At 39.0% G+C, this 23,918-nt stretch overlaps 1 protein-coding gene across 7 annotated transcripts in view; it reads left to right on the forward strand.

Annotated features, from left to right (window-relative positions):
* Positions 1 to 23,918, forward strand: part of cdc42bpaa (CDC42 binding protein kinase alpha (DMPK-like) a) — a 52,876-nt gene that overhangs the window by 18,034 nt on the left and 10,924 nt on the right. For 2 of the 7 annotated variants that reach the window (XM_043262273.1, XM_043262272.1), the window contains exons 6-31: positions 4,694 to 4,787; positions 7,674 to 7,874; positions 8,422 to 8,670; positions 8,785 to 8,864; positions 9,824 to 9,984; positions 10,082 to 10,204; positions 10,351 to 10,484; positions 11,308 to 11,550; positions 11,638 to 11,748; positions 12,041 to 12,288; positions 12,593 to 12,698; positions 16,096 to 16,220; positions 17,239 to 17,344; positions 17,489 to 17,637; positions 18,132 to 18,223; positions 18,323 to 18,399; positions 18,751 to 18,789; positions 19,426 to 19,545; positions 19,821 to 19,895; positions 20,156 to 20,261; positions 20,352 to 20,488; positions 20,634 to 20,773; positions 20,867 to 20,948; positions 21,062 to 21,281; positions 21,778 to 21,840; positions 21,975 to 22,574. In XM_043262273.1, the coding sequence (XP_043118208.1) occupies positions 4,694 to 4,787; positions 7,674 to 7,874; positions 8,422 to 8,670; positions 8,785 to 8,864; positions 9,824 to 9,984; positions 10,082 to 10,204; positions 10,351 to 10,484; positions 11,308 to 11,550; positions 11,638 to 11,748; positions 12,041 to 12,288; positions 12,593 to 12,698; positions 16,096 to 16,220; positions 17,239 to 17,344; positions 17,489 to 17,637; positions 18,132 to 18,223; positions 18,323 to 18,399; positions 18,751 to 18,789; positions 19,426 to 19,545; positions 19,821 to 19,895; positions 20,156 to 20,261; positions 20,352 to 20,488; positions 20,634 to 20,773; positions 20,867 to 20,948; positions 21,062 to 21,281; positions 21,778 to 21,840; positions 21,975 to 22,574 (3,881 nt within the window). Of the gene's footprint in view, positions 1 to 4,693; positions 4,788 to 6,239; positions 6,282 to 7,673; positions 7,875 to 8,421; positions 8,671 to 8,784; positions 8,865 to 9,823; positions 9,985 to 10,081; positions 10,205 to 10,350; positions 10,485 to 11,307; positions 11,551 to 11,637; positions 11,749 to 12,037; positions 12,289 to 12,592; positions 12,699 to 16,095; positions 16,221 to 17,238; positions 17,345 to 17,488; positions 17,638 to 18,131; positions 18,224 to 18,322; positions 18,400 to 18,750; positions 18,790 to 19,425; positions 19,546 to 19,820; positions 19,896 to 20,155; positions 20,262 to 20,351; positions 20,489 to 20,633; positions 20,774 to 20,866; positions 20,949 to 21,061; positions 21,282 to 21,777; positions 21,841 to 21,974; positions 22,575 to 23,918 lie in introns of all 7 variants that reach the window. The other 5 variants (XM_043262267.1, XM_043262269.1, XM_043262268.1 and 2 more) reach the window with 5 other exon arrangements.

The following is a 23,918-nucleotide window of genomic DNA, read 5'->3' on the forward strand; positions in this document are numbered from 1 at the left end:
CTACTATCAAGTTCGGGAAACAGTGTGCCAATCGTGACTTTCTAAACCCACAAAGAGTGCATCTTCTTCAGGTCGTAAAAGGAAAATAAAAGCTGAAACTTTTTTTGACTGAACCTTGCTAAAGCAGCGCATTACAATGGTAAGGGAAAAATATTGCATTTAATCATGTTCATATAGTCTACGATCACAACAATAACCTTTTCTGTTTTTTTAAACATAAAATGTAGAGTTGTGTACTTTTGCTTTAAAACAAACATATTTTCAATTAACTTTTTCATTTTCATCATTCAATTTCATTTGTAAATTACATGTATTTGAGTTATTATTATCTGATCAAAACATCCCAACTGCAGTTTGATTGATATTATTCAGAATGCGCAAAAACAACAAAACCTGATTTCTGAAAATAAAAATAATTAGCGGTTTTTGTAAATCATTTATGTGTATATGTATAGTGTAAAAAAAGATTTTCTTTTAAATATTTTTGAAGAAGTCTTACAAAGGCTGCATTTATTTGATCGAAAATAATATTGTGAAATATTACGTTTAGAATTTGCAATAGCTGCTTTATATATATATATTGTATAATATATATACTATAGACACACTTTTTTGGTAATCTATGGAGATGAATGTAAAGCCTTTATTTATCTTTTGTAACGTCATAAATTTCTTTACTTTCACAATTTACTGCATTCTTGTGGAATTAAAATATTAATACTTAAGTACCCAAATGACAGTGCAGATTATTTTATGCATGGTGTACATTAGTGATTACGGCAATATAAACCCTTATGTGAAGCCATTCATTTTAAAGTAATTTCTGGCCGACTGTAACTGATTTAACCTGTTTATTGCATGACTATTTTTTGAATAACTAAATAAAACATAATGATCTATAAATTATACAGTCATTAAAAGAATATTTGACTCTAGAATCCCATACTGGACCAATCAGAATCATATCCTCCAGAGAGTGTTTAATAAGTGTGTTGGAATGTTCTGAGGCTCTGAGCAGTTTTGGGGCTTACTGAGAGAGAAAGAGAAGTTATTTTTAACACCACGGCTCTGTTCCTCAGTGCTCACTGATCCTTTACTGTCTCTCTCACACACACAGAGTCTTCCACCACCTGCCCATCTACTGACCAGCTGCTGCTCCTCCTGTCTGTGTGTGTGTGTGTGTGTGTGTGTGTGTGTGTGTGTGTGTGTGTGTTAAAGAGACCCCTAGGACATGAACCGTTGCGTGATCATTCACACAGTAACATCATTTATAACTCTTCTCTGACTGATCTCAAATACCCAATTACAATAAACAATATGAATGTGTTCTATTAGATGTGTTCAAGCTGCTTTGGAAAGTGTATTGTGAATAAAAATGGGAGATTTTGTTTTTAAACGCCGGTCCTTTAATGGTCGATTTAGTTTGGATGGAAACTTTAGCTCTTTAATGAAGGCCGTTTCTATAGTGGGAGATGAATGCAGTCTGCAGGGATTCACTTCTCTCATTTTCTATTGTTCGCTTCCAGCTCTTCCTAATAATGTCCTCTGAGTCTTTATTGACCACTTTTGGCAAAATAAATGCCAATAGCTTATGCAGCGTATATTGTATTGTATCATAATATATTATATTGGTGAAACAAAAATGTAGTTGAAATCAAGGAAAAGAACATTAGCATATTCAGTTAAAAATTGTTGAGGGTTTAGTACTTTTGCCTGACAGAAAAAATAAATAAAATAAATTGTATGAATGCTTATTATTACTAATATCTCATATTATATCTCATATAGTTTTCCCATACTGGCTAAAAAGTTGTGGCTACTAATATATTGCGCATACTTAAATTGAGTATGGTGGTTTATAGGCTTTTTTTTTTGTGGTTCGGGCTGTTTGTAAGCTGCACTTGTAGTCACTCACGCAGCTGTGGTATCGGGCAGGAAACCGGCACTAATCAGATTTTAATGTCCTGTTTCCCAGCGCTGCGTTTCTGTCAGAGCCTGCGAGCAGCATCCTTCATGTAAGAGGAAGAGGAGTTTTTCTTTCAGCACACTTACTGTTCGAGGGGCCGACGTTAGCTCCAGTGTTGTCAGGACCGGGGGTTTGCTTCACCTGTTGGCAGGAGGGAACAGACGATTATGTCATGTTGCCTCAGTAGATTACGTCCCTCTGTTTTACCTGCAAATTCATTATCGTTGTGTTAAAGGAGGAAACCATTAAAACAGCTTCTATTAGTGTTATTTTATTATTATTTATTCATTTTTGAAGTTATATTTGTCATTTTATTTAATATTTAATTAAATTTATTTTTCAGTTGTAACACTTTATCAGGCTCATTAGCATTGGTCATTCGTTTCTTTTTATTGAATATGCAGATTGTACGCAAACAGATTTTTTAAAATTTATTTTATTATTTTTTTTCGTTTATTGTCGTTTTGATTGTTAGAAGTGAAACTGCATTTTTGACTGTCATCACCGTTTTCCACCAATCCCAGAACAGACCGCAGGAGACCCTGAACTCGGACGCCAGATGAGTCACGTTAGTCGTTTTGGAGTCGTTCGGCCTCTCTTCACAGTAGCTCTGCCTCTGTGTAAACATGGAGGGGAAAAGCGGCCGGAGAGGGGCGGAACAAATAAACGCGGCTTTTAATGCAGCAATCCAAACCAGTGCCGTGCCCGCACCCACACACGGGCCAAATCCACACACGCATTAACGATAATATCAGCGATCCGTTTCGTACAGCATGTACGGACTCTTTAATGTGCCCGGAGAAGTTCCCCGTGAGGAAGTCTCCATGGCCGTCCAGGCTTCCCGTGCTGATTTTTTTGGAAGAGCCCCCAGTTATGACTATAAATTGTAGCAGACCACGAAAGTACTCTTTGTTTTCATTCCTCAGCTCTCAAATGGAGTCGCAGCAGGAGTGTTTTGAAGGGGACATTTCATGGAAAACCGTTGCTTTGTTTAATGTGAAAAACTCCATAGTTCGCAACCCCAGTCCCGCCAGAACATTTATTGTAACTGAACTGCAAAAATGAGAGATTGTTACGGATGTGATGTCACACTCATGAGCACGTTAAAGTAATAGTTCACCAGAAAAATAATAAAAATGCTATTGTTTACTTTAAGCTCCTGTGACTTTTTCTTCTAAATCTCTTCTAAGCAATAAATTCAAGAGATAAAAAAGACTAGAAAATATCAGTAGTGGTAGGAATTCAGTAACTTTGTGCATGTGGAAAGATCTTAATGTAGAAATTTTGGGGTCTGTAAGATTTAGAATATTTCTGCTCACCTTTTATTAAATAAAAAGTGCAGTAAAAAACAGTTAAATGATGTTGCATGAATCTAACTTTCTATTTGAATGCCTTTCCAAAGGTTATGTGACGCAAACACACTACTTATTTTTACCAATGTTAAAAAAAGCTGTGCTACTTTTATGTATTCTGTATTCTTTGATAAATAGCATTTATTTGACGCATACAATTTTTTTTACGTTAATCGATTTGCAATATCATTGTTTTTTTTTATTAATAGATGTTGTAAAGAAAGCATACTGTTTAATGCAGTGGTTGGAAAATGGTCAGTGGAAAATTTTAAAGGAATAGTTATGTTTTTTTGGGAACTTTTACTAAAATTAAAACGCATCCAGAAACAGCGTGCTTACTTTCATGTAAAGTGTTGTTTTTTTTTTGGTTTGTTTTTTAACTGTTGCCAAACTGCCACAAGCTTTGTTGATTGCCCGGTTTCTATTTCCATAGTGTTTTGCATTCGTTGTACACAGACTTATTTCTTAAACTTCAGGAATATAGAACGTCTGCAAAAATGCAGAATACGATCCCTTTTTTTCCCTACGCCTCGGTATCAAGTTTCCATTCAGCTCTTTGCGACCTTGTTTTCATTATAAATCTCGATTCTTTTCGCTGCCCGTTGAACGCCGTCACAGTATTCTGCAGCCGTTTGGGTGAGATATTGAAGGAAACTCACCTCAGGAGCTCCGTCATAATTCATGTCTATACAAGGCACACGCAAACATTCGCTCCGTCTTTATTACGGCTCCACGTCAAACTCCTGGATCGAATTTACGAGGGGGGGCGAACGAGCGAGAGCGTAAAGGAGAATAAGAACCGCCTGTGCTTCGTTCTCGCCGCGAGCGTGTTCTCTGACACACAGCTTTAGATAAGCTGTAATGGAGACACGAACTTGCGACACTTTGATTCCTGTTTGTTTGTGCTTCTAGTACCCTACGGGCAGGTCACAGACGGGGCAGCGAACACCTCTCAAATGCTATTAAGACTAATCCAGCCCTCCAAATGACAGGCTCGGATCTCTGACCTGTTTGTTTTCTCTTATGAGTGGATGGAGGCGGCCTGTGTGTTTCCCATGCGGCTCTCTCTCAGGAATAGAGGTGATTTACGGAGCGGACACAAGTGCTCACTGTGAAGTCCACTAGTGCTCTGTCTCATTAAGAAGCGCTCTAAAATGCTCGAAGTGGCTCCGAGGTTGTAAAATGAAGCAGGAAGCTTTTCTTAAAAAGGGCCTTGTTCCGTGTAAACCAAATATAAAAAGCGATATCGACATTTACGTCTACGCACACTTTATCCAAAGCAACTTACTTTGCATTCGGAGCTAGCCGGGATTCAGTACGATGTTAAAGTAAATCTTTTTTGTATTAACGTGCCTTTCTCTTTTCTCTCCGACAGAGACATCAAGCCAGATAACATTCTGCTGGATGTGAACGGACACATTCGACTGGCAGATTTTGGCTCCTGTCTTAAACTCACTGAGGATGGAACGGTTAGTATGTTAGCTTTACATCAGATTGTTAGTTATATTTCATACACAAAGGCAACGGTCAATAGGGATTGCAGAGCTGATAGTGTGAACTGGGTCTCCCTATTTATACTGGAATGGATCAGACAAACCTCACCAATTGGCTTGAAAGCTTTAACACAAGAAATGCGTAAATGCAAGTCTTTGTTATGGAAAGACTGACAACATTGCGAGTATTTCGTGAAATCGTTGTTCATACCCCCGCAAACAATCTTCATTTTACTTTTTCAAAATTTTTTGTACTTTTTGAGACTTCAAATCAGTTTGTAATGCGGTCGTTTATTTTAGAAACCGGTTGGATTTGTTCAATTAGAGCTCATCAGCGAAGAGTTGTGTTTATTTTAAATCACCACAGAGAAAAAAAAAATCTGAAAAGGTAAAAAAAAAAAAAAAAGCTTCGGGGACTATATCATGTAATGAATTTCATGCGTTTTTTTAAGTGTGATGCAAATTTCCAAATACTTTTTGGGGTCAGTTACAGATCTGATTGTTTCCCATGGTTTAGTTCACTTCCTGTCCAAAGAATATTTGGCTCAATTGCACTACTGTTTTTTTTTTTTTTTTTTTTGGATCAAAAGTGACAGCACTGCAAAAAGAAAAATTGTCATTTTTCCAGCCCAAATATCCAAAAATTCTTAAAATTAAAAAAGGATTTTCTAGACAAGTACAATTTTTGTTTTCTAGTTATTCATCAGAACAAGCTAAATAATCTGGCAATGGGGTAAACAAAAATAATCTTATTTCGAACAGAAAACAAGGTTATCTCGCTTACCCCATTGGCTGATTTTTTTGCTTGTTTCATCTTTCTATTAATTGTATTCAATTTTCTTTCATTTTATTTCTATTCAACATAGTTTCCACAAAAATATTATGCTGCTGTTTTCAACAATGATAACAATTAGAAAATAAATATTGCCTACAATGATTTCTGAAGGATCATGTGACACTGAAGACAGGAGTAATAATGCTGAAAATGCATCATAGCAAAAAATTACATTTTATAATATATTAAAATACAATTTTAAAAGATAATAATATTTTACAATATTATCTATCAATCTCATTTTTTTTTTACAAATTGCATTGTGAGCTTTTAAAAAAAGTGCTCATAGTTTCAGTGTCTGTTGACTGCTGCTACACAACTACTAAAAAATGCTACAGGAGGAGTTTTAGGTCACCTGACGTCTTTCCCCTTTCACCTAGTGGAAACGCTTAGACATTAAATTGCAAATTGTGCTTAAAAAAAACCCAAAATCTGTATATCTAGACACACATTTTTAATATAAAATAATGGGAGACCCAGAGGACACCCTTGGTTTGAATGGCAGTTTATGATCAGCCTTGTATTTCACACGTCTTTGAAGCAGGGGTGAGTATTTCATCTGATATGTGCTGCTGTTTTCTGGCACGTCGCAGACAGCGCGGCAGGATATCCCCCCGACTTCTGACAAGAGCAGCGTGAGTGTGGTCTCTGCGTGTTCGCACGTGTGTGCCTAACTCTCTTCACATGTCCATGCGTTTTCAAGTGTGTGTCACTGCCAGCGAGAGCAGCTAATTTACTGCCTCACTTCCACAAATTCTTCCAGCTGCACACATCTGCCACGGGCTGCATTACAGACGGTTTCCGCCCGCTCATCCCCCTTGAACCCCGGCCAGGAAGCTCCAATCATCCCCCCCGTTCATTAGTGGTCTCTAGTGATGCCTCTCTCTCTTTTTCTCTCTCGGTGCGGTCTGTGTTCTGAGAGGTCTTTGTGTATCTGAATACTTTGAACGCCGTGTCCCCTTAAGCCACGCCCACCACTGCTGGCTGCAACCAATGCGATGGCTTGAGTTGTTCGTTTGCATTTTATAGTGATGAGTGTTGTGCCAATAAAATGCGTTTCCAGGGATTGCTTTGTATTGCGACCTTGTTCACTGACAGGATGTGATGTGATCTGATCCGCTCAGACAGACACCGAACGCCTCTCTGTTTCTGTTCTCAACATGCCAGGTCCTGAATTCTCCTGCAGTCTTAATCACACACGCCACAGTAAATAGATAATTCTCATGAAACCTGTCAGGAACATAGCCATTCACATTTCATTAAAAAGTATGTGACTTTCTTTTTCTATGAAATTCTTTATCATTTAATTTGACAGTATAAAGGTTTTTTTTTAAGCTGAAAAATATTAAAGTTTGAAGACTAGTCTAACTAAATGACAAATACTTCGATGAAACAGTCCACAGATCAGTGACTCAACTTCAGTTTTGCAACGCTATGAAAACGCTTTGAGGACAAAAAACATAATTTACTCAACCATTCACTATCACTGATGTCACATGGACGGTTTTACCAATGTATTTACTACTTTTCTGGACCTGGATCATTTCAGTTGAATATATACTTTTGTTTTCATTCTTGTGGTTATAAGGTTATGACTGAAAACTAGTTTTACCAGTAGGCATTGTATATAAGCGACCAATCATGCGTTCCAAAATGTGGGTTTTACAGGTAATGATGCAAAAAAGCAATGCAAATATCAAGACGTATAATGTATGATGACTATAGAGAGCATGCAAATGGAAAGACAGAGCCAAAACCTGCACATTTTAGGCAATTTAATAATAACCAAGGATGTATGGTTATCCGAATATATAGTATTCATAAAATCGTGCCAGCCAGTTCCTTGTAAAATTAACTTTGTTTCCAAAGAAGTATTGCTAAAAATATATACGCCCTCACTGCTCTCATTGTAATTTCCAAAATCGCATTATTGCTTGTTACATTAACAATATCTTTCAGTTTTATGCGCAATATGTATCCTTTCCTTCTGTCAATCTTTCCAGCATGTCCATTTTCTTTCCTCACAGGTGCAGTCCTCCGTTGCTGTGGGTACTCCAGACTACATTTCTCCTGAGATCCTGCAGGCCATGGAGGACGGGAAAGGGAAATATGGCCCGGAATGCGACTGGTGGTCACTGGGCGTCTGCATGTATGAGATGCTGTACGGGGAAACTCCTTTCTATGCAGAGTCCCTGGTGGAAACATATGGCAAGATTATGAACCACAAGGTACAGAATAACACCAGAGTAACTCTTAAAGTGTTCATTTACCCCAAAATGAAAATTCTGTCATTTAATTATTCACCCATATGACGCTTCAAACCATCTTCAGGATGCAAATGAAGATATTTGTGATGAAATCTGAGAGCTATAGACAGCAACTGAAATGATCCAGGTCCAGACACATAGTAAATACACCAGTAAAACAGTTAACTTTTTCAAAGTTACAAGAATACTTCTTTTTTGCTCAAAGAAAACAGAAAAGAACATAATTTACTCAACCATTCTTCTTCCTTGAGTTACGTCTTCCACCATTTTAGAGAATAGCTTTCCCCTTTGTGTTCTGAAGATGAACTAAGAACTTATGGGTTTGGAACGATATGAGGATGAGTCATTAATGACAGAATTTTCAAACTAAGCCAAGTACTATAGTTCATTATCAATTATTCTATTTTAATTATATTGAAAATGTCATGAAGTCTCATGCAAACATCTCTTAGCTTGTGTACATTTTATTTGTTGTTTTTTTAAACTTGGTTTTGTGTTTTTCCGACAGGAGCGGTTCCAGTTCCCCGTTCATGTGACGGACGTCTCTGAAAACGCCAAAGACCTTATCCGCAGGCTCATCTGCTGCAGAGAGCACAGGCTGGGTCAGAACGGCATTGAGGACTTCAAACAGCACCCTTTCTTTTCCGGCATTGACTGGCAGAACGTCCTCAAATGTGACGCGCCCTACATCCCTGAAGTCAGCAGCCCATCTGACACGTCAAACTTTGACGTGGATGACGACTGCCTCAAGAACACGGTAGAGTTTTAGACGTACCTTAGTTAATAAGATCACTCATTGCTGGGTTTGAACCCACAACCTTTGGTATATCAGCCTAGACTGTACAATTTACGATCCCTGCTCTTTTTTTAGGAGACAATGCCACCTCCTTCCCACACCGCCTTCTCAGGACACCATCTCCCATTTGTAGGTTTTACCTACACCAGCAACTGGTAAGATACCGCTGTAAGACTCAACTAAGATGATCTTGCATGGGATGTACTTTAAAATTCCCTCTCTGTTTAACCCTCCTACATTTGATTTTCGAACTGCTTGAAACAGTTGGCTATGTACATGTTTCCCCCTGGATGATTAATTAAGGACCGAATTTTTATTTTGGGGTGAACTATCCCTTCAAGAAATTTAAGACTTAATGTTTACTGGAAATTGAAAACTGGTCTTCTGAATCATCTGTCAATTAGGCACAGGTGTAACATGTTTAGCTAATCATCCTAAGTAGCTCATTATGTGTATATATTACGCCTGTACTGCGTCAATTTTCTGGCATCCCTCCTCCACCCAACTTCTCAATCTTAATCCATTTCTTATTCCATGCTTGGAGTAAGGTAGGGTGACCATAAGAGCCGTTTTTCACGGATGCGTCCTTGGCCAGGATTTCTATATTGCTTAAAATATCTAGGTCTTGGCTTTGTTTGCATGCAGACCGATCAGGTGTATGACATTGGTTCCTTGTGTTTTCACAATCAAAGCAATACAAAAATCCTGGCAAGGTATGGCATGTATGTTCACCCTAGGATAGGAGGAGTTCTATGGGTTCGAGCTGTATTCTGGCCTTGGAGTCCTTCCCCAGTACAGCGCACAAAAGTATTCTTAATATTTGCTCAATCTGATTATATGTAAAGGGTGAACTTAAATTTCTGTTCTCTGACAAGCTGCAGAAGTTGTTCTCTCGTCTTAGCATGAGTTTTCAGTGTTTTTAATTTTGTCCGTTTTCAGCAAATTAGACACCAATATGGGTCAATTTAACCCTTTAACACAAAAGTTGAATAAATGAGGCATTTATTTAGTGCTTTATTGTGTATTGCTGTACACTCACAGTATTTTACACACGATGGTTAAAACCAAATGCAGCCTTATGAAAATTATCATTTGATCGCCTCTTCTTCTACAGTACGCTGTCTGACCGCGGTTGCCTAAGGGAGCCTGCAGCACCTGCACAGATGGATGTGTCCGTTCAGCGCGGTCTGGAGGACAGTCTGGCTACTGAAGCATACGAGCGGAGGATCCAGCGTCTGGAGCAGGAGAAGCTGGAGCTCAGTCGCAAACTACAAGGTGTCTCTCCGTCTTGCACGTTTTTATTTTCTGCTGAAACAATCCCACAAATTTAGTGTGCTGTCTGGCTGACAGCTAAATGCCTTCTGGCTTTCAGAGTCCACAAAAACGGTTCAGGCGCTGCAATACTCCAGCGGCGACGGGCCTGTTTCCTCCAGCAGAGAGTATGAGATCCGTGGACTGAAGGAGGAGATAGAAATGCTAAGGAAACAGATCGCAGGTAATCACAGTCACTACTTATAAACTCTCTCAAATTAGGTTTGACTGTCAACCAAGACGTTTACAGCTGTGTTTCAAATGAACTATTATTGTTTGTGCTTCTAAGCTTATATTTTTGTCTGTCCTCCACCTTTTCTCCCCTTTCAGATACAGGACAGGTGGAGCAGCAGTTAGAACATGCCAGTTCTGCCCGCAGGGATCTGGAGGACTCTTCCAAACAGATCCGATCTCTGGAGAAACAGCTCAAGAGCATGAAGCAGGAGAGAGATGACCTGCAGAAGGTACAAATAAAACTGCAGCTTCTCACAAGCAATGCCTCTCACTTGCAAAGTACCTTGCTGCATAGATTTGTTTAAAAGGGCACAGTTAGTCGAAAGCCAAAATCGCTTCATGGCTTAGTGTGAATACCAAATCACAACTGTTGCAATTTAATTAAATAGATATATGCGCTCTGCCTGTTTCAGAATGAAAGTGATTAGAGAATGCATTATGCGCAAAATATAATATTTCCATATTTGTATTGTGAAATGCTTATCAAGAAAAAGAAAAAAGTTTTTGTACAAATAAACATTTGATGGTTTAATATTTGAAAGTGAAGAAATTATGAGAGCTATGGATATTAGTATTATAATTTTGCAATAATTATATATATTTTTATATTATATTTTATTTTTCTTAAATACTTGATAAAACAAATTACATTGGTATTCTTTGTTATTCTGTTTTTAATTTTGTCATTTTTATTGGCTCAAATCTTTATTATAAGTAATAAATACAAAATGAAAAAAATGTGTGTACTATATTTCTACTACTACTACAACTAATAATAATCATTATTATTATTATTCAGAGTATCATGGGACATGCTTTGTTAAACCACGATATTATAAAATATTTCAATGTTCAATAAATACGCAGGTTGTTTGCAATGATCACAAGCCAGTATGAAAGTGTCAAGTAATTATGAATAAATTACATCATTTAAATTATGTTTAAAAAAAAATTCTGATAATGTACAATTGATAAATAATTTAAATGTAATCATGTCATTGCTAAATTGAATTTATATAACTTTTGTTTCAACTGTATTTTGTTTGGCTACAGAGTCTGCAGGAGTCCTCGGAGAAGCTTAAGACTCAGGGGAAGGAGCTGAAGGAGGCGGACAGCCAGAGGAAAATGGCCATGCAGGAGTTTGGCGAGGTGAGCGAGAAGGTCACAGAGCTGCGGTCTAACAAGCAACGGCTCTCCCGACAGCTCCGGGACAAGGAAGAGGAGATGGATTCTCTGAATCAGAAGGTGGAGGCGCTACGGCTAGAAGTGCGGAAAGCTGAGCGGGCCAAGAAAGAGGTTAGTGTGGAGGAGAACGGCTGATCGCGGGAGTCTGTTCAGCAGGCTCATGCATTAAATATGTGTTAAACTCATATTTGTGTGTAGATGGAGGCCCAGGCTGAAGAGTTTTCTGCTGAGGCTCAGAAAGAGAAGAAGCTTAGGGAACGCAGTGAGCAGTACAGCAGACAGCTGGAAGAGGAGCTGGAGGGAATGAAGGTTTGTGTACCCAAACACACTTTTTCCTCTCTGAATATTGTTTTAGGAGCAGTGCAACCCTTCAAGCATGGGGAATTTGCATAAGAGTGCCATGTGATGTCTGTTGGCTCGCTTTATTTAACCAAAACAACCTCAATGTAATAAGATTCAAATGTTTAATAAATGAAGTAACAATCACAGGTCTATATGCAAGTGTGTAAAATTATTTATTGCTGTCAAATCGATTAATTGCACTTAATCATTGCACTTGATGATAATTTCCTTATCTTTTCTTTCCCTTGTCGTGAAGCAGCAGAAGCAGGTGGGCCGCTCTCCAAGCGTCGGGTCATCTGAGCAGCACCAGGAGCTCAGTAAATTACGAGCAGACCTGGAGAACAAGACCGCTTTCCATGAGGAGGAACTGTCACGCAGAGAACAACAACATGCCAATGAACTGAAGAACCTGAAGAAGGAGCTGCGAGAATCAGAGGGACAGCAGCTCACCTTTAAGAAAGAAATCATGATGTTCAAAGACAAGCTGGAGAAGACCCGACGAGAGAGGTACCGATTTTACTGCAAAAGATTACACTTTACTTTAACTGTTTGGTTTTTTTGTATTTTTGCTTTATAATTCAGGGTCAAAGAGGTTGGAAAGCGGTCGTGTAAAACTAAATTGCAATCGTTTGTGGTGCAGGGAACCTTGACCAACGTTATAAGTGGACTTCAGGGAAAGAAATAAAATACGGTGTAGATTATGTTCCAGAAAATAAGCTATGGAGTTTGGCTTGCGTTAGTGTGTTGGCAGTGCGTATTGGATGCTAAGTGCCGTAACCCCGATGTTCAATAAATCGTTTCACCCTCACAGTCGGAGCGAACGAGAGGAGTTTGAGGCCGAGTACAAGCAGAAGTACGAGAGAGAGCGAGTGCTGCTGTCGGAGGAGAACAAGAAACTTTCCAGCGAACTTGAGAAGGTGAATGTCACACACTCCTAGGGCTGTCACGGTATCTTAAAGTCAACACGAGATTCAACAGTTCATTTACTTAATGCGCTGATGCAGGTTATTTCAATGAAATGCATTTGCAATCATTTTTAAAATGAAATAACTCTATTATACCTCTGAAAGCACTTTGCTTTTCCATTGATGTCACCACAGGCAGTTGGATAAAGAAACTCGTGTAGAGCACTTCTGATTTCCTCAACAAAAAGACAATTGGCTTTTGGATTATTGCACTCTTGTGACTACCAAAGCTGTTCATAACCGAACACCGCTTTTGTAAAAATAACAAAAGCAAGGTATAGTCAACAGAAGTTAAAAACTGAAGTTGGACAAACTACACAACTACAATCCCTTTAGTCCCATTTAGCCACTTGTTAGCAATAGTCTTTTTCAAGAGAAGAAAAAAAGTGGTATTTTGTCATAGAATATAACCTGAAAATATCTGGAGGTTGTGTTCACCAGAGACCTTATCTCAGGCATTTAACCAAAAGCCCATTTAAAAACCTATCTTTTCCATCTTTTCCAACTTATGACTCTTTACTTTATTTTGATATAACTCTCTTGTTCTCCAATAATTTCCAATAAATAAAATGGGTAATACTTTAGTATAAGGACTAATTCTCATTATTAACTATTGCCATTATTAACATACCGTATTGGCTGTTTATTAGTACTTATAAAGGACATATTTTGCATGAGCATATTCTACATGCCCAATCTTACTCGATATCCAAACATAACAACCCCCTATTAACTATTAATAAACAAAAAAATTTTGTTTGTTTAGGCAAAAGTTGTAGTTAATAGTTAATAACAAGACTTGTACCTTAAGATAAAGTCTTACCATACCATCAAGTCCCTAAACATTTTCTCACTGAATATTTTTTTTTAAATTATTAAAAGTGAAATAGGTTAAAAGCTGCGTTTAATTTGGATGTGTTTCTTATAGTGAGCTGTAAGTATTATCAATTTACAAGTCTATGAGAAATGATCACGTATTTGTCATCCTGTTCCTATATAGTTTAGTTGAACTTTTAGTGTGCAAACATTTGTAGATACTAGGGATGCATCGATCCGATACTCAGGATCAGTATCGCTTCCAATATTCTCATTTTCTATGGCTCGGGTATCGATCAAGCAAGACCGATCTAAATCCCATATTGTGCCTATACTATTCTGTGTTATTGACAAAACATTATAAAGCAATTTAAAGTTTTCGTGCTCTATATTTCAAGTGTTCTGAATCTTTTCCCTAGCTCAATGCTAGGTACATAAGAATGTATTCATTAAATTCAAGTTCACATAAACTCTCTTAAAGAGCACTTAATAAGAGATTTAAAACTGTCAAGAGAATGCTCAATATAGCATCACGCAGATTTAATACACTTTGCATCAATATTTCTTGCCCTTTGAACTTTTCTATGCTGACTTGGAGCGCTGCCTTAATTACTGTGCTTAAAATTTTGCTCCTTTAAAAAGAGTAATGTGTAACATTTTACCAGATTTAGTCCTTTTATTTGTAAATAAAAAAATGTTTGTGCACCCAGAAAAGGATATTCCTTTTGGTGCTGAATGAACTACTAAATTAGATATTAATATAATTCTGTTAGAAATTATGATTACATTTTATTTTTCATTTGTTAATTTGTTTTAGATGAAGCTGTCTGTTTGTAGTTGATTTGTGTTTAACACACAAAAGAACGATGATCAGGTCAACACAGAGAAGTAAAGAAGTTCTACATTGATTAACGAATTGGCTTGATATCAGCAGATACTCAACATTTTCAGGATAGGATTGGTTTTGGAAAATATTTGTTGCATCCCTAGATGCTATGCTTACAGTGCTGGATGTTGTAAAATGGTTCTACCAATTTGTGGCACACCAGTATTTTTAGGCTTGAATACTATGACACTGCTGTGGCTCCAGGATGCTGTGTAACACTAACACACCACCCCACACATCGGCCCACAACCCTGAAACCACAACCTCCATCTCTCGTATTACTGAAGCCTGAAGTCACAGATTCCACGTCGCTTTTGATGTGGTCATTACGCTGAAGATGACAGGAGGCTCCACATCTTAGCGGTCAGAGCTGATGTTCTTTGTTGAAAACCATGAATTCATTTTGGATATCGTTTCTGAGCGCTTCAAACGGAGTGTAAAGCACTCAGTGTGGTTAGAGGAGAAGCTTGTGTGTGTGTGTAGCGGTTCATAGCCTGACGGCGAAGCTAGAGATATTTAGAGAAGAACCCTTGGAGGGCAACACTCAGTTTTGAAAGAAAGAAAACATTGCGTTGTCATTTGCGGACTTGAAATGTTGCAGTCTTTCCATGAGTCCATTGAGCTGAAGAGATGGTCCACCATGCCAATGTTTTACTGGGAAGTCAGTCAGCATCCTCCCCCCTTCGTACGCGAAGGGAAATATGCTGATCAACAGACAGGAATCTGGAACGCTTTTCCCGAGGACCACAGCGAAGGTTCAGTGCTCCGGTCAGAGCGTAGTGTTAAATGAAAACCTCGGATAATGCAAGCGTAATTATAGGGCGGTCAACCTCACCAGCTCTTGCTTAAGATAGAGAGCGCGTCTAAATCAGATTGGCAGACTAGATGCGTGTACTAGCAGACGTGTTTACTGCGGAGTCAACCTAGCTGTTGCAGATGGAGGGGGTCATGTTTATTCATGAGTGTTCGGTGGTTTAGGGGTGGGAATGTGGAGGGTATTACAGTGATATGGGTGGCTTTCCATGGTGGTCCATCCAGCAGAGTCTGATGAGAGCAAGTCGCTGTCTCTCTGGTCCGTGTAATTGCATCTGGCCCCTTAAATTGCCATATTGGTTTGTGATTTTCTGACTTGGTAATGGGCATGTTTTCCAGCTTGTTGTTGTGTTACATGGGTTGTGCAGAAGCAAAAGCCTCAAACGAGGATTGTTTTCCATTTCAGATGTGCTAAACTACATTATGATCAATTTAAAGCTGCATAAAAACTACTTATGAGTGTGCCATAGTGATTTAGGAAAAAATAGCAGAGTTCACACCACAACAAGAAAAGACATTGTTGGAAAAAGATTCATAGCCGCTAGTTCTGCTTTCACATGCTTGAGTATTTAAAGCGTGCAGAGATTAAAAAGACAATATCGCCCGGTGGTGTGAACACTAGTATAGTTATCTTTATAGTTATTGTCCTTGGTGTGAACAGGCCTTAAACCAAAACACTGCTTGGAAAATGGATTCATGATGTACTCAATTATTATATAAAAACTTACTGCAGATTGAATGCATCCTTGTTGAATAAAAGTATCAATTACTTCTTCATAAAAAGTCTCGTAATCAGTAGGGTGTATCTTCAGTACCATGTTTTTGTGTGTGCAGATGAAGTCTTTGTTTGAGAAGTTGAGCTGCAGTAACAAACAGCTGGAGGAGGAGATGAGAGAACTGGCTGACAAGAAAGAGAGTGTGGCCCATTGGGAAGCCCAGATCACGGAAATCATTCAATGGTGAGAAACACGCATAACATGTTCACACTCGTGTAAAACTGGGATCAGCTCTTTGATTCTGTCCTGCGTCCTGGATAAACTCAAATTTGTGAAAATAGCTATCAATTTTTTGTTAGTTCACTGCATTTCGCCTTTGCTGTGCATTGATGCACAAATATATTACTACATGGGCGTAGAATACAACATTATGAAACACAGTTTGTTAAATAACATAACATCTTAAGTTTGTGATGCACTTTGCTGCTTTCCAGTGGTATTTTTGCCCTCAAACCCTGGTTACATTTTGACCCTCTTATAGCTTTTTGCAAGATTGTCGCTACAAGTCTTTTTTTTTCAGACATTTAAAAGTATAGCTATATCAACTTTACTTGTGCTTTTCAATGAGTTCTTAAAGAAAATTTTACTGGCTCAACCTAGTGCATCAGTTAATTTGCAAGATGAACTAATCCAGAGCTCGAAGCCAAAAAGCACACAGGTTCAAGGGTCCAAGATTGATCCAAAGGAGTGGGATGGAGACCCATTATAAACACTATCAGCCTGATAAATACTTAAATGACATAGCATTAGTCTAGAAGCTAAAAAGCAGTTAAGTGGGTATTCGCCATAGCAGATCATCAATTTCATTGGCATTCAGTCTTGAAGCAACTGACGAACTGAAGAAGCTTCAGCGTAGTCCTCAAGTCTTGTTTTGTCCTCTTTTGTTTTTCCTGCACAGTGCCTGAAAATCCTAACATTTAAAGTAATATTTCTCAAAAAATAGTGATATAATGGATGCTACTCCCTTCATAATTGCAATTATGATTCTAATATGCACTCTCTGCATAATTGCAATCATTTCACTATGTACTGCGCAGCTATATGTAATTGAAATGACAATAAAAAGCCACTTGACTTGAATCAATTTTTATTGCACTGATGCTACTTTTGCACCAAACCCTAGGTATTTGTGTAGCCGTGGGGCCATCTAGTGGAGATGCTTTATAAGTGCAGTTCTAAACGTCTTTGTTTCTCTTCTCAGGGTCAGTGACGAGAAAGACGCTCGAGGTTATCTGCAGGCTTTGGCCACTAAGATGACTGAAGAACTGGAAGGCCTAAGGAACGCCAGTCTGGGTGCACGTGCTACTGTAAGTGTCTTTTTACAACTAAACTTCACAGAATAATGCAGTTTGTTCTATAAATCGTTCCTTTTAAACTATAAATGTTATTGTTTGTCTCAGATCTTACTGTTGTGAGCCAGTGTTTAATTTTCTTTTCTTCTGGTTTTCCAGGACATGCCATGGAAGATGAGACGTTTGGCTAAGCTGGACATGTCTGCGCGTCTAGAGCTGCAGTCTGCACTGGATGCCGAGATTAGAGCCAAACAAACCATCCAGGATGAGCTCAACAAAGTCAAGGCATCACATATGGCCACTGAGTGGTAAAACATCTCTCTTTTCAGGCCTCTAATAGGTCATACCTGTCCATAGGAAATTATCCAATAATAAATAAACCATTTGATAGGTGTCTAGTAGATAATTCAGCGAATAGCTGATAAAAATCGCAATATTTATCAAAAGATATGGGTTATCAAAACTCCTAGCCCCTACAAAGTTGCATTATCACAGTAAAATGTAAGTTTAGCGATTTGGTGTTTCATCCATCCGATGTTGATTCAGTTTTGAGATGCCAACATTGTACTTAAAAATGGCATCAAATTATGCTGTGCCAAGTTTACATATTTTCTTTTTGGATGGCGTTACACTCAGATCAGTATCACAACGCAGAAGATATGTCTATGCTTCCATTTACCCGTGTCTTTAATAATTCAGCAAAATGTTAATTAGTCAGCATCGAAGATCTAAAAATGGCCATATGTTGGTATATTAATCAGGTAATGCTCATTATTCTGTGTCTGGTTTTTTTTCTGCACAGCAAGCTGGAGGAGTATGAGAAGAAGAACCAGGACCTGCAGGTAGAGATCCAGAGGCTGAAACAGGAAACTGAGAGCCTGCGCACGTCTAAAGGTGAAAACACAAACATTTGAAATCATTTAGTGACAAGCTCGATATTGTTAAGACCGTTTATGCTTGTATGTGACGTCTAAATCATGTCATGTTTTTCAGGGGTCAAGCACCAAGACTCCCAGAATTCCTTCCTGGCATTCCTGAATGCTCCGACCTCTGCCTTGGATCAGTTTGATGTAGGTATTTAAAGCACTTACATGCGGCTTTAGTTTAAGATCGCAAACCGAAGCGATCGTCATTTTTGACTTTGTGACATTAATTCGTTCTGTCTGCTTTTTCATTTGTTGTTTAAGGAAATCTGCTTTTATTGATATTTCTGTTTCCTATCGCGTTCTCTTTAAATGGTTTAGTGTGGATTAAATAACAGGCCGAAACACATTCTCGATTATTACTTCTGGGCTTTTGAGACGGTAATTTTAAAAGCGAGCGAGTGTGCGTACGAGAATCCTGTTCTCTGTGTTCATAAATTGTTTGCTCTTTTTATTTCTTTCTCTCCTTCTATCTGTCTGTTTTTGTCTGTGATGAAGCGCTCCACTGCCTGTGGGCCGGCTGGCAAAGGCAGACGTGTAAGCTCCTTTTGTGTATTTGGTGCAGTGGTTCTACTCTACAATGATTGGATTGCGTGACTTTGATGCATGTCTGCGGTGTTACTGCATGGCAAAAGTGACATACCCACAATTCCCCGGTTTTTTTAAATACACATGCTTGTTTGTCACATATAGGGTCCATTTCACCTCAGTTTGTCTTCATCATACACATTTGGATTACAAAATGTTACTTTCTGTGGCAAATTCATATGCTGTTTTTTCTTGTATTCATCTTTTTTATTCCATACCACAGCCAATGACTTAACTTCTAACTCGCATTTGCTGTTTCTAAAACATGTAAAGCTTGTTGTGAAATAGATGTGGCGTTTGGGTTCAGCAGTGTTTCAGATTTCCTTTCTGATAATTTATGCTTTGCTTTTTGCCTCTTGTCTTCCTGTCAGGCATCTATGACGTGGTGTTTAGGCTTGGGAAATGTTTTTAAACCCGTGTTCTGTCAAATTGCCGCTAATGTGCATGATGTGTTTTCAAAAGACCTGTTTAGCAGGCACGTCTTGGGTCCCTATGCTGTATTTGTGTTTTCCATCTGCTGCTCATGGGTTCATGGTACGGTTGAGACCTTCTCTAAACATTTCCTTTTTCTAACCTTCTCAATAGATTGATTCCATCGATAACTTCAGCCTGTCCAACACGCCTTCCCGGGAGGAGGATGGAAGATCCCAGGTCACGTCCCACTCTCGCTCACCCTCCACCGCAAGTGATATGGAGTCTCAAGAGGTGACTTCTCAATTTCTGACTCACTAGCAATAAGGAAATTCTTAAACTTTGCTTGTCGATTTGCATTCTGGAATTGCCTAATCCACAATAAAAACACAGAACGCCACCTTAAAGTGTAGCCAAAAGCATGCTTTATGATGCCTTATATAACTGTCTATATAGACAGATCAGTAGGTTTTAGAAAGTAGCTTCATTCATTCGAGAAAAGAGAGGTTGCACATGCTACTTTCAGAATACATAGCCAATTGTGAGTAATATCCATGACTGTTTCTCAGCAGGTAGATCAGCCACAACAAGGTGCACAAACCTCCATGCGGTCTGGATACAGCTCTGGTCACAGCACGCCTAAAGTAATTCATTTATTTTATTTTGGTCTTGCACAAGGGTCCATGAGTGTTTTTTTTCTTGCAGTGATACCACAGAACCAACAATTTGTGTTGCTTGAATAACCTTTCAGTGAACATTTTAATAATCTTTTTAAGAACCTTTTATGCTTGGAACGTTTCTATGAATGTTAAAGGAACTGAATTGTAGCTACTTTCATTTTAGCCAAATCCTATATTCTGTGATACAATGTAATCTGTAGTGTGTTCCAAATCGCTCTTTTTAGCCGAAGGCCCATCAGTTTGTGGTAAAGACCTTCAGTACTCCCACTAAATGTAACCAGTGTACATCTCTGATGGTGGGACTCATCCGGCAGGGCTGTACGTGTGAAGGTAAGAGGTCGCTGCAGCAGCAGCTGAGGTTGTCGAGGATATGGAAATAGCGTTAAGATTGGCGTTCACCTTGTTCTCGTCTTTCTACAGTCTGTAACTTCTCCTGTCACGTGACGTGTGCGGACAAAGCTCCCGCCGTGTGTCCGATCCCACCGGATCAAACCAAAGGTCCTCTGGGTATCGACCCCCAGAAGGGCATCGGCACGGCTTATGAAGGGCACGTCAAGGTTAGAAGCATTAGTTCAAATGCTCATGAAAGTTTTGTGGTCATAATAAACAATTACAAAATTACAAATAATAAAAAAATTGTGAAAGATGTATATTAAGAGTTCTCAGTTATTTGATAACTAATTTTGAGATCTTTTGATTTAGGTACCCAAACCACTAGGTGTGAAGAAGGGATGGCAAAGGGCAATCGCTGTAGTCTGTGACTTCAAGCTCTTCTTATATGATCTCCCAGAGGGCAAAGCTGCTCAACCTGGTGTCACGGTGAACCAGGTCATTGACATGAGGTTAGTGAGGGCATCAAAACAAACAACTGAGCCTATATTTGATTCTGATTTCTGTGTTTGTTTGACAGCTAAATCGTTCTCTTTTGGTTTCAGGGATGAGGAATTTTCTGTAAGCTCAGTTTTGGCATCAGATGTCATTCATGCGAATAGGAAGGATATTCCCTGTATTTTTAGGGTGAGCATTTTTTTTTAGATTTCCTAACGCATCTTTATATTGATAGCATTAGTTTTATATTGTAATTAAAAAACGTTGATGCCTTTTAAAGTTGTCCTCTTCCTCTCCTGCAGGTGACAGCATCACAGCTCTCTCCATCCAGCAATAAAAAGTGCTCCATTTTGATTCTGGCTGACAGCGATCAGGAAAGAACCAAGTGGGTTGGCCTCCTGAACGAGCTGCACCGTCTCCTGAAGAAGAGCAAACTTAAAGAACGCTTTGTTTACGTCCCTAAAGAAGCGTATGACAGTGCACTGCCTCTCATCAAATCCACACAGTCTGCTGCTATTATAGGTACAATAAACCACATGCTCTAATAATATTGGGTTTATAGTGTGTGCTTTATATATATTATAAAATTGAAGAAAATAAATATATAAATGCATTTACATGTAAATAATTTCACAATTTATACTGTATGTGTGTGTTAATATATACATAATAAATAATCACAGTACAAACACAAATTAAAACAAAAAAATTTTTTATTATTTTTTTTAATTAATCACAATCTTTTGACAGCACTAACGTATGTATGCATGTGTGTATGCATATTAAGTAATGTAATGAATAAAAACCATAATATATAGGTAGCCTGAATTGTTTTTAATAATTACAAGGTGTGTTAATATATTGAATATATTATTGTATGTTCAAAAGAGCAAAAAAAAACTCCTCTTTAATAAATTTACAAATTACATACTAGTCAAGCTTTGTTCAGCCTAGTTTATTTTTTTAAATCAAACTCTGCTTTCTGCTTATTTTAACTACTTTTCTATTTTATCTGCAGATCATGAGAGGATAGCCCTGGGCAATGAGGAAGGGTTGTACGTTATTCATGTTACCAAAGATGGTAAGTGTAATTAAAACTTTATCTGTGTTTACTGTACTTATCTGCTGCATTTAGACTGTGTATATATAGGTGTCTTACTGCATTCTTTGATGTTAATTCAAAGCCACTTACTGTTTATATGTTCCTGTTCACAGATATTATCAAGGTAGGAGACAATAAGAAGGTCCATCAGATTGAGTTGATCCCATCGGAACAATTGATCGCTGTGATCTCGGGCCGAAACGGCCATGTACGGCTTTACCCAATGGCGTCCCTGGATGACCGTGAGGCCGATTTTCACAAGATAGCGGAGACCAAAGGCTGCCAAACTCTGGTTTCGGGCACGATCAGACAAGGATCTCTCACGTACCTCTTTGTGTTCATGAAAAAACATGACAAGGTGATGATCTACGAGCTCAACAAGAGCAAAACGCGCCATCGGAAGCTGCGGGATATCCCCGTCCCGGGAACGGTGCAGTGGATGGGTCTCCAGGGCGACAAGCTCTGCATGGGCTTCCAGTCCAGGTTCCTGCGCTATCATCTTCAGGGGGATGGAACTACCTCTAGCCTCCTCCACCCTGACGATCACACCCTGGCCTTCATCGAGCAGCTGAGCCTGGATGCCCTCTGCGCCGTGGAGATCTCCAGTAAAGAGCTGCTCTTGTGCTTCAGCAGTATCGGCGTGTACGTGGACTGTCAGGGCAGACGCTCACGACAACAGGAACTGATGTGGCCGGCTACACCCACTGCATGTCGTGAGTGACCATCAGTGTTTCTGTAATATTTAATATGGCTTTTGGTTTTTTTGCGTGTGTGTATGTATGTATGTATATATATACACTCACTGGTCACTTAAATTAGTTACACCTTACTAGTACTGGGTTGGACCCCCTTTTGCCTTCAGAACTGCCTTAATCCTCCGTGGCATAGATTCAACAAGGTACTGGAAACATTTCTCAGAGATTTTGGTCCATATTTACATGATCGCATCACTCAGTTGCTGCAGATTTGTCGGCTGCACATCCATGATGCGAATCCCCCGTTCCACCACATCCCAAAGGTGATTGGATTGAGATCCGGTGACTGTGGAGGCCATTTGAGTACAGTGAACTCATTGTCATGTTCAAGAAACCAGTCTGAGATGATTCACGCTTCATGACATGGCGTGTTATCCTGCTGGAAGTAGCTATCAGAATATGGGTACACTGTGGTCATAAAGGGATGGACATGGTCAGCAACAATACTCAGGCTGTGGTGTTGACACAATGCTCAGTTGGTACTACTGGGCCCAAAGTGTGCCAAGAAAATTTTACCACCAGCACCAGCCTGAACCGTTGATTCAAGGCAGGATGGATCCATGCTTTTACGTTGTTGACGCCAAATTCTGGTCCTACCATCCGAATCGAGACTCATCAGACCAGGCAATGTTTTTCCAATCTTCTATTGGTGAGCCTGTGCGAATTGTAGCCTCTGTTTCCTGTTCTTAGCTGACAGGAGTGGCACCCGGTGTGGTCTTCTGCTGCTGTAGCCCATCTGCCTCGAGGTTGGACGTGTTGTGCGTTCAGAGATGCTCTTCTGCATACCTCGGTGTTACCATACGAGTGGTTATTTGAGTTGTTGTCTTTCTATCAGCTCAAACCAGTCTGGCCATTCTCCTCTGATCTCTGGCATCAACAAGGCATTTGCGCCCACAGAGCTGCCGCTCACTGGATATTTTCTCTTTTTCTGTCCATTTTCTATAAACCCTAGAGATGGTTGTGCGTGAAAATCCCAGTAGATCAGCAGTTTCTGAAATACTCAGACCAACCCGTCTGGCACCAACAACCATGCCATGTTCAGAGTCACTTGAATCACCTTTCTTCCCCATTTTGATGCTCGGTTTGAACTGCAGCAGATCGTCTTGACTTGATATACATAATATGTACTCACACACACATATTTTTTTTATTTTATTTTTTTCTTTCTGCCAAAAGGTTTCATTGCTGGTTGGCATTTCAATTGATTATAACATATGAAAACATATTGCTGATGTTTAAAATAATCATACTAATATGTAATAATAAGTAAAATTGGTTTGTCACCAAAAGTAAAATTATTGA

The sequence above is a fragment of the Puntigrus tetrazona genome, chromosome 17, assembly GCF_018831695.1.
Source record: "Puntigrus tetrazona isolate hp1 chromosome 17, ASM1883169v1, whole genome shotgun sequence".
Classification (NCBI taxonomy): Eukaryota; Metazoa; Chordata; class Actinopteri; order Cypriniformes; family Cyprinidae; genus Puntigrus; species Puntigrus tetrazona.